Below are 13,457 nucleotides of genomic sequence, written 5' to 3' on the forward strand. Positions count from 1 at the left end.
CGCTCCGCTCCTTGGCGCCATGAGCGACGACTTCGAGCGCGCGCAGGTCCGCACGCGGCCTCGGCGTCGCAGCCGCAGCAGCGGCGCCATCCTCAACACGCCGTCCAGCGTCGAGCCCAGCCCCGACAGCGTCAGCTCCAAGAGCAGGAGCAGCAACGTCACCACTGCTGCCGGCGCCAGCATCAGCAACGGAGAGCGCACGCTGCTGCCCAGCGACGTCATGGAGCTCAGGCGCAGCGCGTCGGCGGACCACGTGGTGGGCGCGGGGCGGCGCCTCAGCCGCTCGGGCTTCAACCCGTTCAGCAACAGCGGCGGCGTGGGCTCCTCCTTCCGCTTGAACAGCGCCGGCTCGAGCTTCCGCGCGGGCGCGGGCGTGCCCGTGTCGTCCTCGGCGCTGCGCAGCCACGCCAGCTTCTTGATGATGGACATCGACGCGGCCAGGCAGTCGGTGGACGCACAATCGCAAGCTGCCAGTGCGCGGGCCGCGAGCTTCGACGAGGAAGACGGCGTGGACGACGGTGGGAGATTGACCCGGAACATGCTGGGGGACTCGACTGCTGGGAGAAGAAGCAGCGGCAGCGAGAGATACAGAAGAGCGTGTGCGTTGCGTTGGCAAGGGTGTGTGCACGGTCGGAGTAGGGAGACTGATTCAGGTTTGTTTTTGTTTTATTATTTTGTTTTTTTTACTGGCAGCCTCATTGGATTCGAGTCCGCCACTGCCCCCGGATAGTACGATATCGGCGGAGGAGGTGATCCGGGAGAGTATGGCGAGTGCGCTGAGCTCGTCGTTGTATACAGACAAGGATGATTTTTTATTGCCGCATCAACGGCGGTCTGCTGCTGTGAATGGGAACTTGAATATTGCGGGGTCGGAGCGAGACTCGTTGGCCATGTCACGGCGCTCGAGAGACAGCTTGGCGTTTTCGTTTTCGAGTCGCAGCACCTTTCGGAGGAGTACGATATCGGAGCAGATGCTGTACGAGACGGATTTGTTCGAACCGGAACGGGAATTGAGTGCGCGGGAGCTGACGGAGGTGCTGAGTGGGTCGGATGAAGATGCCAATAGTTATGAAGTCACTAGTATAAAGGAGGAGGAGGAGGATGTCAAGCTAGAGAATGCCAAGTCCAGGTGGGCGCAACATGTTAAGCTCAAGGCACGGAGCTTCCTATACTCGACAGTATCAGGCAATAAGAATGGGGCTTCTGTTGCTGGTGACAGCAGTAGCGGCTCCATGTCATCAGCTACACCAACGTCAGCAGAAATTTGGGCGAACAAACAGAAGCAAATTCTATCGCAAATGAGCAGCGGTAGTGGGTTTGGCGCGATGTCGGGCGCGCCGTCTTCATCGAATCATCACCACTCTTTGCTTCCGTTGCCATCGTTCGGACCTGCATCAAATGGTGGCGCCAAGTTTCAGAAGTGGAATCGATGGATGCACGATCAGTACCAGCATAATTTCGGCAAAGTGATGCAGCGCGCGTTCAAGGACGAGGTTTTGCAGCAGCAACAGCAGTTCCCCTTCCCAGCGCATCAACCGACTCCAGACCCGACGACGCTTATATCCATAGAGGAAGTTATCAGCAACCCGCGCATGATGCGGTACTACGCGGCCTGGCTTCCCGATCCTGCAGACCAGAGTAAACTATTTTTCCTCTGCTCGTTTGAGGAGTATCGCCAGTTTTGGTGCACATTGCGCGCTAACTACCAGAAGAAGCCTTTTGCGAAGGACGACGTGCTAATGCTGCGCACGTACGGCGTTAAAATTGCGATGAAATACCTTGCCAAGAACGCGCAGTTCCCAATCAATGGCACCGCTGATGATGAGGGTGGAAGTGACGAACCTCCTATCGTAGACTCAAACAAGCTACGCAGCATCAAGCACGATCTGGCGGCGGGTGGTGAAGATGCACTACGAACGTTTGACGATGTCGCTGTGAAGGTGAAACGCGTGCTCATGTTCAAGTTTCCGGAGTTTCGCAAGACCGATCTTTACACTGAAATGCAAAAGACCGTGGAGCGTGAAGTCATTTGCTTGGAAGACATCCTGATGAATCATCGCTTCGCCAACTTTTTCTGGATCTTCCTGTTCCCGCACAACTATCATCGGGAAATCGCGCTGTGGCTGGACGTCGAGTACGAGTTCAAGCCAGCGTTCCGCATTTATATGGCCCTGCTCAAGTCCAGCGGCAGCTCTCGAAGTGCTGCGGCGCCTAGCAGCACAAGCAGCAACCAACGTCGTGAGCGAATAGAGCAAGCTGCGTATCGCTGCAGAAGGTTGCTCAAGTATATCTCTCAGAAATACTACGCTGGGGATACCGAGATGCAGACCCTGTCACGCACCCTGGTAACATCATGTGCCCGCCTCCAAGCGGAACAAGACGCGATTTTGACCAAGTTCAGCCTCATCCATCTGGAGCTATACCATCGCTTCCTCACAAGTCGTGCATACGCTGAGTTTGCGCTGTACCCGAAGCTTTCGCCTGAGGACGAGAAGGACTCGATTGACGACTCCATGCGTCTCTCAGCGCTGCTTTTGAGTTATGGGCTTCGTGCGCATCACTGGACGGGAGGTAGTTCAAGTTCTTCGTCATCTAGCACATCGTCATCCTCGTCGTCTAGTTCGCGCGATGCTGAAACCACAACACCGAAAAAGAAGACTCTTGACTCGCTCCGGACTGCGCGAAGCTTTGAAGCCGTATCTGGTGTACTCACTTTTGAAGCTGTAGCAGTGCCCCTGAGTGCGGAAGACGCCGAAAATGGTGCTGACGAGAATGGTGGTACAGTGTTCGAAGACTCGATTGAACTGCAGGTAGTGCAGCACCCATTGCCGCATGACCCGGCCCCACACCCCGTGGACAAATCCGTTGAGAATTTCCTGGTTCCCTGGTGTGCGGATCCGAGGCATGTAGTGCTCACAGCACCATCCTGTCCAGCACCTTTGGCTTTCAACTTTCGAATGGGCGATAGCAGTGCTGGCGCGTCGGTTGCCGAGTTGTTCGCGGCGTGTTTAGTATTTTATAAGCCGGCACCCCCCTTATCGCGTCGGGCGCTCGAGTCATCACGAATAGAATCTGCTGCGGGGTGCCGATGGGTGCCTTATGGCGTGTGCGTGCTGTCGAAGTTTCCGATGGTGGATCTGCTGCGAGAGCGCCTCGCTGAGGCGTATGAATTCATTCTGGAGCTTGAGACCATCGCTGCTGCCGCCGCCGCCAATGGAGACGGCAAGGGAGTGCTTCATAACGGTGGACATGGCTTCCAGCTGGACAAGAAAGTTCTTGCCAAGTTGACTCGTGCCGTTGCCAAGGAGCACATCTCGCAATATCACCAGCCGTCACCGCTACCGGAATCATCTCTTCTTGAAGCCTCGGGTTTAACCCCTAAGGCGACATCGGGCTCGCTTCTCGCAGCTCTTCCGCGTCTTGACCACTCTGTAAGACTACTATTCGACACGCTGGACGTATCTACTGTGCTTCTCGTCTTCACGGCAGCACTGCTGGAAAATCGCATTCTGCTGGTATCATCGTATCTCTCGGTGCTGATGAAGGTCGGCGAGTCCTTGCGAGCGCTGATGCACCCTTTGTTCTGGCCACACGTGTATCTGCCAGTTCTTCCTCGACGAATGCTGCAATTTCTCGAGTGCCCCACGCCTTTCATCTTCGGCGCTGAGAAGCAAGCTCTTGAAGAAGCCCAACGCCAAGTGGTTGAAGAAGGTGGCGATGATTTGTTTGCGGGTGCTGGAGAGGAACTACTGGTTGTGGACTTGGACAAGGGAGCTGTTTTACGTGGAGAAGTGCCCTGTGCGCTTCCGGATAGCGTGAGGTTTGCATTACGTGATGCACTGTACGAATGCCTCAAGCCTAACGTGAGTCGTAGTGATCACGTGTTTGCACACCACTTCCCAAGCAAGCCGCTTGTGTTTCCGGAGGTGGCAGTGCGCGGACTCTTCCTCAGGGCTGTCAACAAGCTCATCGGCGACTTCGGCTACCACCGCTACGTCTGGACAGACGAGTTTGCGCGCAAGCGCACGGTCTTCTTCGACGAGGCTAGCTATCTTGCGGCGTCCGCACCCGATATGCGTGAGTTCCGCACGCTGTTCATCGCCACGCAGGCCTTCTCGGAGTTTATGGTCACACATCACGGCTTCGAGGAGCAACCAGGCCAGTCGAACGGCGCGTCTGTACCTCCCCGTTCATCCCTGGCACCTCCAAGGAAATCCGCGTCTACGCCCTCTACTTCCTCGTCTTCCTCTGTGTCATCGCAGCCGCGGACTTGAACGTGGCATGGCGGCGAGTCAAAACTATGTGTGAAAATAAATGGACCGTAGTGTGTTAAACCCTCAGGAGGATGCAAGTGTAGAACTTATATGTACGTGACGTTCGCGTTCCTGAGCTAAACCAAACTTGATATTTACTACCGATGCGAATGCTCCTGCGTTGGTAAACTTACCGACGAAGAACGGATGCCAACAACGTTGTGGCTGCAAGTAGACCCAGCACTGTCGCCGGTGCGGTGAAGGTCGATCTCCACAAACGTTTCGGAATCGTTGTACTCGGTACAACTGCACTGGAGGCCGAGTGAGTTTGCTGGTGCTGACGGTGGCGCGCCATTTCTTGGTCAATGATGGTGTAGAGAATAGCAGCAACTCGACGGCCGCTGTGCTTGAGCATGGGAGCCTTCTTCCACTCACGCGCTACGTGACCAGCGACGAGGTCTTCTTGGAACGTCTGGCCCTGAAGCAAGACGGGGTGCTTGCTAGCCACCATCTCAGGAGTAGGTAGCAAGAGTTCCTCACCACGCTCCACGTACGGCGCTAGAACATCTTCCGGCGGGTGGGTGTTGTTGGCGATCACGTAGTCGATAGCGTTCGCGCCTAGATACGTGGACAGCACCTCCAGCGTTTTCTCGAGTGTGTAGTCGTCGGTCTGGCCACTCTGCGTCGTCACATTGCTCACGTAAACGGTAGCGCCAGCGCTGCGTGCGATGGCATCGCGAATACCCGGGACCAACAGTGTAGCGATGATCGACGTGTAGAAGCCACCGGGACTGAGGATGATGATATCAGCCTCCTCGATGGCACGCACTGCAGGCTGGAAGGCTTCAACGTCGGGGTTTTCGAGGTACACGCGCTTGATCGGCGCCTTCTTGATCCTCTCCTTCTCAGGCTTCGGGGGCGTTGCAGGGGGCGATCCACTCGAACTACTCGATGAGGATTCGGTGCCTGACCGGGGTTCATCCTCTTCGTCCGGCACAAAGGGATTACGCACGTTGACCTCCGAGATGACAGTGGAGCCGTCCGTGAGCTCAGCACACAGCTCGGTACTTTCAAGTGTGGCTGGTAGCACGGAACCGTGAATGTTGAGAATATCAGAGATCGACGAGATGGCGCGATCGAAGCCACCTTGCAGGTCGGTCAGCGCTGCCAGCAACAAGTTGCCCAGGCTACAGCCCTCCATGAAGTTTTCGCGGAAGCGGTAGTTCATCAACTTACTCAAAAGTTCATCTACGAGCATGTAAAGAAAGGATAAACGTCAGTGCTGTGCGCGTGCGGTAAGGTCAACGGAAGAACAGACTACCAACCGGAGTCGGAAAGAGCGACAAGGCAGTTGCGAATGTCACCGGGCGGCAAGATACCCAAGTACTTGCGAAGAGCACCTGAGTGGCGACCCGAGTCGAACACTAGGAGCAGTATACAACACAAGTCATCCACATAAGCTCAAAGAGATAATTGCAACAGTTAAAGCGTGTACCTGTTACTACTGCTGTAAGATCGGCCGGGTAGTGACGCAGTTCCTTTAGCAGCACAGCCAAACCCGTGCCACCACCGATAGCCACGATTTTGGGCTGCAGCATCTGCTGGTCTGCCAACTTTACAATTGGTACGAGCTGCTCAATCGATTCAATCTATGATCACCAAAAAACAAACACCGCACAATGAGCCTCCACGTAAGTAGAACCCCACCACTAAGCACACTAGACAAAGCCTCCTTACTTGGAAGTCCGGTTGCTCCATCTCGTCCGTGGGCATCACACTCGTGTATTTACCGAACAGCTACAAGCACACAAACAAACAAAAGTATCCAAAACATGTCAAACAAGCCCTTCCCAAAGCAACCCCCTCCGTCTCAGAAAGCACCTTACCACTCGGACAGTGAGCATCCCGACAGTGTTTGCCGCCTTGATCTCGTAGAAGGCCTTGCGTCCCACGAACGTGACGGCGGACGCCGGCACCTCCAGCTGCCTTGCGAGCTGCTTCATGGCACTCGTTACCTGAGCCAGGCTCGGGTTGGGACTCACGTACACGACCTGGTCGAACAGGTCGTCCACGCCCAGAGCTTTCAGGCGTTCGCGCTGCACCTCCGGCTTGCCAATCAGCAGCAGCGCCAGACGACAGGCCCCACCGTCCTGCAGCTCGAGCAGCGTCTTGCGTACGCCCGGGAAGGGCGTGATGCCTCGCGCCTCGGGCACATTGCTCTCGTAGTAGGCGGCGATGACGCGCTGCGCTTGCGCGGGCGAGAGCTTGGCTTGAGGACCCCCCACGAGGCTGTCGACGAAGCGAGGGAAGCGCTTGCGGAGTCCGTAGGCGTTGCGGAAGGTCTGCAGCGCCTCGAACGCCGCGGCGTTGGTCGGGAACGCGCCCTCCGCCAGCAGCTGCGCCACGCCGCGGTCGATGGCCAGGTGGGACAGCAGCCCCGAGTGGTCGTACAGCACGTCGTCCAGGATCATCGCCAGCGCGCGCACCCGACGACGCGGACGAACGGAGGACGCAGACGTTGGCGAGCCATTGGCGGCGGGCACGCGCATGCCGCTGGGGAGCCGACGCAGCGGGTGCGGGGCAGAAGAAGAAGAAGTGGCGTCGTCGCCCATGGCCGCAAGGAAGGAAGGGAGAATGGAAGGTTGCTTCGACGCTTCGACTGGGCGGTACCGTGTGCGACCAAGCAGCAAAAGAAAAGCGAAGGTCCCACCTTTGTGGACGGGCTCTATTGTGGACAGATTGATGATAGGCATCTATGGTGGTGGTGTATGATCAAAAGGTTCGAGTATCTACTGTAGGTGGGGAATCTACCGGCGCTGCAGCATGCGCAAGGCCATCTCTTCCTGGCTGGCCACGGCGTTGCGATCGACCTTCCTCTTCTTGTCACTCACGTCGTCCTCTTCGTCTTCGCTGCTGCTGGCCTCCTCCTCCTCGTCGTCGCTGCCGCTCTCGCTGCCACTGCCGCTCATGTCCTCGTCGTCGTCGGAGCCGACCACAAGGCGCGCGCCTTCGTCGTCGCTTTCGTCGTCGCGCTCGCCCTTGATCTTCATGCGCTTCTTGTGGTGCTTGGCACGCACACGCTCCTTCTCGAGACGACGGTCCTCCTCGTCCTTGGCGGCGAGACGAGCGGCCACCTGCTCCGTGTAGCTCTTGGCGTGCTTCTCCACGTCGGCGAACTCGCTGTCGCCGGTGTTGCGAGCCGCGAGGCGGTCCGCCATCTTGGTACTGTTGCCCTCCTCGTCGAACACGACCTTGGAAGCGTTGATGGCCTCGCGGTCCACGCGCAGCTTCTTTTGCTTCTTCTTGCTGGGGCCAAGCGCGTCCAGGTCGAGCTCCTCGTCTTCGTCCCAGTTGTGCACACGCTTGACAACCATGAGCGAGTCTTCCTCCTCCTCTTCCTCCTCTTCGGATTCCTCCTCCTGCTTCTTCTCCAGCTTCTTCTTCGCCTCCTCCTGCTCCTTGGGGTTCAACGCAGCCAACTGTCTCGCCAGACGCTTGCGCTCCTTCTCAGCCTTGATCTTCTCCTTGAGCTGCTGCAGCTTGCGGTTGACGTTCTTCTTGCCACGAAGCTCCTCACGCAGAGCCTCGTTGCCTCCATTCTCGTGCTCAGCCTTCATCTTTGACAAGAAGGGCATGCGCGGGGCACCAGGGAGTCCAAGAGATTCGGCGTACGCATCCAGAGGCAGAGCGGTAGCGTCGAACACCTCGCGATCCGGCTGCAGGTACACCGAACGCACGTACGACATGAAAGCCTTCTGTGCCAGCGACTTGATCTCCTTGTCGCTAGCCACGACGGACGCCACCTTCTGGCGGCAGCTCGTAGTCTTGGCGGGGTTCAGCTTCGTCTCGCGGATCGGCACCTTGGCATCCTCGAGACGCTTCATCATACCATCCACCTCCGACGGGACAAGGCACATGAGGGCCTTACCCTGCTTGTTGTAACGAGCCGTACGACCCACACGGTGAATGTAGTTAGCCGAGTCTTCGGGGCAGTCCAGCTGCAACACCCAGTCGACCTGAGGGAAATCCAGACCACGCGCCGCAATATCCGTAGCGAACAGGACCGCGGCGGGTTTGTTCAGGAACTCGTAGTACACCTCGACACGCTTACCCTGCTTGTACTTGCCGTGCAGCGCGCAAAGCGGGATACCCGGCTGCAGCTTACAGAAGACGCTGTGCACGAAGCGCACTTGACGGCACGTGGACAAAAACACGATCGTCTTCTGCTTCAGGTGCGACTTGATGAATGACAGCAGCACGTCCAGCTTCCGCTCCAGCGGCGTCACCACGTAGCTCTGCGATAGTCCCTTGGGCGTCGCGTTCGCCGAGTGCTCGTGGACAGCCACGTACTCGGGCTCGCGCAGACTGAGCGCGGCCAGATCCTTCACGGACTTGGTCTGCGTGGCCGAGAACAGCATCGTCTGGCGCTCTCCAGCGGGCGGCAGGTGCTCCAGGATGCTCGTCAACTGCTTCTGGAAACCCAGGTCCAGAATCCTGTCAGCTTCGTCCAGCACCAGCACCTGCAGGTTGCTGGCGTCGAAGGCCGGCGTCTGCTCCATGTGCTGCAGCAGTCGGCCGGGCGTACAGATGAGCAGGTTCATGCGAATAAGGCGGATCTGCTCCTCACGGAAGTTCTTGCCGCCAATGACCAGACCGGCAGAGAACGCGTGCGCCTTGCCGACGTTGCGCAGCACCTCGAAGATCTGCAGCGCCAGCTCGCGCGTGGGCGAGATCACGAGCGCTCCGAGTCCGTCCTCCACGCTCCAGCGGAGGCGGAAGAGCTTCTCCAGCACCGGCAGCAGGAAGGCCAGCGTCTTACCAGAGCCGGTCTTGGCCGCTGCGAGCACGTCACGCCCCGCCAGCGCGTGCGGCAGCGCGCCCACTTGGATCTTGGTGGGCGCCGTGAAGCCACAGGTGCGCAGTCCGCGGCGCGAGGCCTCTGACAGCGGGAACAAGTCGAAGCTGGCGGCCTCGCCGAGCTGCGAGCCGCGCGCCGGCGTCTGCTCGGCGATGCGCGCCTCCAGACGCTCGATCTCCAGGCGCTCGCGCTCGTTCTGCTTGAGCTTGGCGGCGGCGGACGCGGCTGCGGCCTCCTCGTCCTGCACGGGAGCGGCATTCGGCCGGCTGTGGGCCTGGCGGAACGCGCGCGAGGCCATGGCAACGGACGAACTGGGTGGACAGGTGAAGTGACGTTGACCTTTTGAGTTCTGGAGCTCTTCGAATGGCTGGAAAAGGGCTGTATTCGATGTACCAAATAGGTGGTACACTTTGAAAATGTAGCCATGTGACGAGGCAGCCAGCCCGATTGTCGAAGTGGGCGGTTATTTGATCATTGGGCAGCTATGGCGGACGACCAGGTGAAGCTGGTGCGTGTGCCTGTGCGAGAGCTGACGACGGCCATGGACGGCGCCAGGGCGGCGCTGGATGAGAACCGCCGGCTGGCTGCGGAGCTCGCGCAGTCCGAAGAGGAGGCCAGGGAGCTCGAGATCAAGCTGCTCAAGCGACAGCACCAGCCCGACTGCTGCACAGGCGCTCGCGCGGAGCACCGTCCGTATCGACCGGGAGACCTGCTCAACCCTGCGTCGCCTAAGCGGATGCGACCGAAGAGTGAGATGTTTGGCACAAGCATGCGCAACCTCATCGGAGAGCAGGCGGAGACAATGAACCAGCTCGCTGAGCGAGAGGAGAACGTACGTTGAACATATAACCACCGTGCCCTGTTGATATCACTCAGGATTGCTCTTGATTTTGCAGCTCCGTGCGCTGATGGACGCCATGCGCGAGGTCTCGCAGGCGTCGGACAGTCTGGACATTGTGAGCAATGCGCTTCGAGCTGCGCAACATGTGCTCCCTGCCGAGAAGTACACGGTCGGCATCCTCAGCGAGAAGAAGGACCGCGTGGACTTGTACTCAAACCCTCCCATGGATTTGCACGGCAAACGCTACCTTACTGAAGAGGGCAGTGTGCTTGTCGACTCGGCCACAACGTTTGGGCGCGTTGTCCTGGTGAGATTTTGTTTTGCCATTTCCTAAGGGACTGCTTGGCTCACTGATCGCTTTGTACTGTGTCCGTGTTGTTGATGGAGTGTAGACTGGGAGGCCTCTCGAGGTGGCGGATGTCAGCGGTTCCGAAGTCGTCGATGTCTTCGAAGAGCAAATGGAGCTCTTGGAGTTTGAGCCCGAGGCGTTGCTCTGCGCGCCCATCTTCAACGTCCACGGCATTTTGGTCGGCGTCTTCCAAGTCATCACTCGCAAACAGCTCCCAGAGCTCGGCCTCCTGCCAGCTCCAGCTCCTCCACCAGAACCTCTGTGGTTTTCTTCAACTCCTCGGTCCGACTTGACAAAACTTGGGCAAAACCAGGAAAACCAAGAGAAAGCAGCGTTTGACCCACGCGACAAGGAGAGCTTCGACTACATTTGCGTCACTGCTGGCACGGCGCTGTGGAATCTGTCGCTGGCCAAGGCGCACCAGGCCATGCAGAGCCGCATCGAGTGTCTTCTGAAGCTCAATCGGAACATCGCTGCTGAGCTCAGTTCGTCGGCCGTGCTTCACCAGATCATCGCCGTATCGTACGAGCTGCTTCGCGCAGAGCATATCGCTCTCTATGTGCGAGACGAAGGCACGGAAGAGTTTTTCCTCTTCGTCACCGAGTACAGGGACGCGTCGAAAGGTAAAACCAAAGCGAAGGACAAGCCAAATGAAAGGCCACACCACTCTCACCTCCGGCATGGCGGGTATGACGAGGCATTCTTGAAAGCGCACAACGGTATCGTAGGTGTCGTTATGCGGACCGGACAACTTGTGCTCACAAACTCCGCACCAACCCATCTCGCCTTCGACCCGAAGTTCGACGAGCTGTGGACGTCGCTCAAGACGAAGCAGGTGCTTTGTGCTCCAGTTAAAGATGCCGGCGGACATGTCTTGGCCGTGGTTTGCGCCACTAACAAGGTAGACGGCGACGAGTTTACTTCCGACGACGCGCTGTACCTGAACTACGCCGCGGAGGCCGCAGGAATCTCGCTGCACAAGTCCAATTTACTCCGTTCAGTGCTGATGTCGCAGCGCTTGACAGAAGCGCGGCTGCAACTCGCCGACTTCGTGAATAATAACGGTGAGCGCGCTTACAGTCCGTCGGGAGCTGAAGACGAAACAAGCGCCGCAGCCTCCGTTGCTAGATTCGTCCGCGTGGTCATGGCAGAAGGTAAAAAGCTTATGCACTGCGACCGCTTCGGCTTCTTGCTCGTGGACCCGCTGAAGAAAGAGCTCTGGATCATCCAAGAAGATGGAGAAAGCGTGAGGATGCCGCTCACGAATGGACTCTCTGGACTGATCGCCACTACCGGGAGGTCGATATGCACGCGCGACGCATACACTCACCCACACTTTGATCCAACGCTGGATCGAAAGACGGGGTACCGCACCACAACCGTGTTGGGGATGCCCGTGTTCGAGGATCACACGCCCACCAACCCCAAAATCGTGGCAGTAGTGATGGCTATCAACAAGAAAGACGACAACGACGACGAGGCCAACAACGCGAAGACCGACGACGACGACGCGCCCCCTGTGACGAGACAGCACGTACCTTTCACTACCAGCGACGCGGATTGCATGACCCAGTACTGTCGGGAGATCCAATTCGCGCTCGGTCGATTGTCTCTAGACATTTCGTACTACAAGGTGGTGTCGGACTGCGGCCTCGGGACACCCGGTGAGTCTCTGACCGAATCTACCGATCCATCAAAAACGCAGGACCAGCCAGCAGTTGACGATTTGAACGAACCGGAAATCATCTCGTCAATCGTGCAGAAGTTCTGCCAGTCTAGTGAGCTCGACGTGCTTGAAGAGGTAGCAGCTGCAGCCATCGCTGATGATCCTGACGACGTGGAAGACGCGGATGAAGCAGGCGGGGGCGACTACGATGATTGTGACGGCGACACAGACGACGAGGAAGAACAGCCAACACCATTCGCCGCGATTCCGTTTCCACAGCGGCTTCCTCAGCGACGAATTTCAACTGCACGCGAGAGCGGACACGTGATCGGCGTTGGCGACGTCACCCGGTGGGACTTCTCCTGCTTGGATCTATCCAACCCCGATATATTCGCAGCGACGTCAGTGCTCTTTCGGTCGCTTGGGCTGTTGGAACGCTTCCAGGTTGCCCAGGAAACATTCTCCACGTTCCTCTCTCACGTGGCCTCGCACTACCGCCCCAACGCGTTTCATAATCTCCAACACGCCTTCCAAGTAACACACGCAACTTACTGCCTGTTGCGTCGATCAGGGGTAGCGAACTCGTACTTCGCTCGGGTGGAAGTTTTCGCAATGCTGGTAGCTGCGCTGTGCCACGACTTGGATCACCCAGGCAACACGAACGACTTTGAGGTCAAGGCGCACAGCCAGCTCGCACTTACGCACAACGACGATGCTGTACTTGAGCGTCACCATTGCCGCGTGGCCTTCGTTATCTTGAGCCATCCGGGAGCAAACCTTCTGGCACGATTGCCCTCGCGCGCCTGCTTCGTGTATGTGCGTCGACTGCTCATCCACTGCATTCTCGCGACAGATATGGCAAAGCACTTCGAAAAGTGCAAGGCCCTGGAAGGGCTCTCCAAACGCCACCTTCTTGTTAACAGCGACGGGGGCAGAGGTGCGAGACGAAGTCGAAGCAAACATCGCTTCGTATTCATGGCAATCATCATCCACGCAGCCGACTTGTCTGGCCAGGCCCTGCCGTACACGCAGGCAGTCCGTTGGGGCATGCGCGTGCTCTCGGAATTCCAGCAGCAAGCGAAGAACGAAGCCGAAATGCACGTTCCGGTTGAGTCGTTCATGACCAATCTGCACCACGCCAAGACACGGGTCACCGTACAGCTCAACTTTATCAACTATGTCCTGCGCCCGATCTGGCTGCCGCTGGCCACCTTGTGTCCTGCCATTCGGGTCTATGCTGACTCACTGGAAAGCAATCGAGAGCGCTACAAGGCTGAGCTGGACAAGCTCCAGCGTGAAGCAGAGGAAATTGAAGAGCTGGCGAGGGTTTACGTGCGCGGTAACAGCTCACGCAGCTTGGTTGAACACTCTTCAAGCACAAGACGGCTTTCCAGTTTATCCCAAAAGAATTAGATGAAAGAAACACAAAGTTAGAGATTAATGAGCATATTGAGTTTTCAACACTCTGGTTGCATCCATCGGCGCACTCC

The 13,457-nt window shown here is 57.8% G+C and overlaps 4 protein-coding genes across 4 annotated transcripts; 2 read left to right on the top strand and 2 right to left on the bottom strand.

Moving 5' to 3' along the window:
* Window positions 1-19: 19 nt before the first annotated feature.
* Window positions 20-4,274, top strand: PHYSODRAFT_510279 (hypothetical protein; the record flags this gene model as incomplete). Its single annotated transcript, XM_009531230.1, has 4 exons — window positions 20-109; window positions 197-599; window positions 694-1,212; window positions 1,261-4,274. 4 exons carry the CDS (start codon window positions 20-22, stop codon window positions 4,272-4,274), a joined length of 4,026 nt encoding a protein of 1,341 aa, XP_009529525.1.
* A 169-nt stretch (window positions 4,275-4,443) lies between these two features.
* Window positions 4,444-6,865, bottom strand: PHYSODRAFT_510256 (hypothetical protein; the record flags this gene model as incomplete). Its single annotated transcript, XM_009531231.1, has 5 exons — window positions 4,444-5,501; window positions 5,579-5,677; window positions 5,749-5,902; window positions 5,991-6,050; window positions 6,140-6,865. 5 exons carry the CDS (start codon window positions 6,863-6,865, stop codon window positions 4,444-4,446), a joined length of 2,097 nt encoding a protein of 698 aa, XP_009529526.1.
* Window positions 6,866-7,060: 195 nt separating this feature from the next.
* PHYSODRAFT_509429 (hypothetical protein) lies at window positions 7,061-9,409 on the bottom strand (the record flags this gene model as incomplete). The annotated part of the gene is made up of 2 exons (XM_009531232.1): window positions 7,061-7,705; window positions 7,805-9,409. 2 exons carry the CDS (start codon window positions 9,407-9,409, stop codon window positions 7,061-7,063), a joined length of 2,250 nt encoding a protein of 749 aa, XP_009529527.1.
* A 186-nt stretch (window positions 9,410-9,595) lies between these two features.
* PHYSODRAFT_505033 (hypothetical protein) lies at window positions 9,596-13,380 on the top strand (the record flags this gene model as incomplete). Its single annotated transcript, XM_009531233.1, has 6 exons — window positions 9,596-9,943; window positions 10,008-10,259; window positions 10,345-10,904; window positions 10,959-11,965; window positions 12,020-12,138; window positions 12,205-13,380. 6 exons carry the CDS (start codon window positions 9,596-9,598, stop codon window positions 13,378-13,380), a joined length of 3,462 nt encoding a protein of 1,153 aa, XP_009529528.1.
* Window positions 13,381-13,457: the final 77 nt, after the last annotated feature.

This window comes from Phytophthora sojae, assembly GCF_000149755.1.
Source record: "Phytophthora sojae unplaced genomic scaffold PHYSOscaffold_5, whole genome shotgun sequence".
Lineage (NCBI taxonomy): Eukaryota > Oomycota > Peronosporomycetes > Peronosporales > Peronosporaceae > Phytophthora > Phytophthora sojae.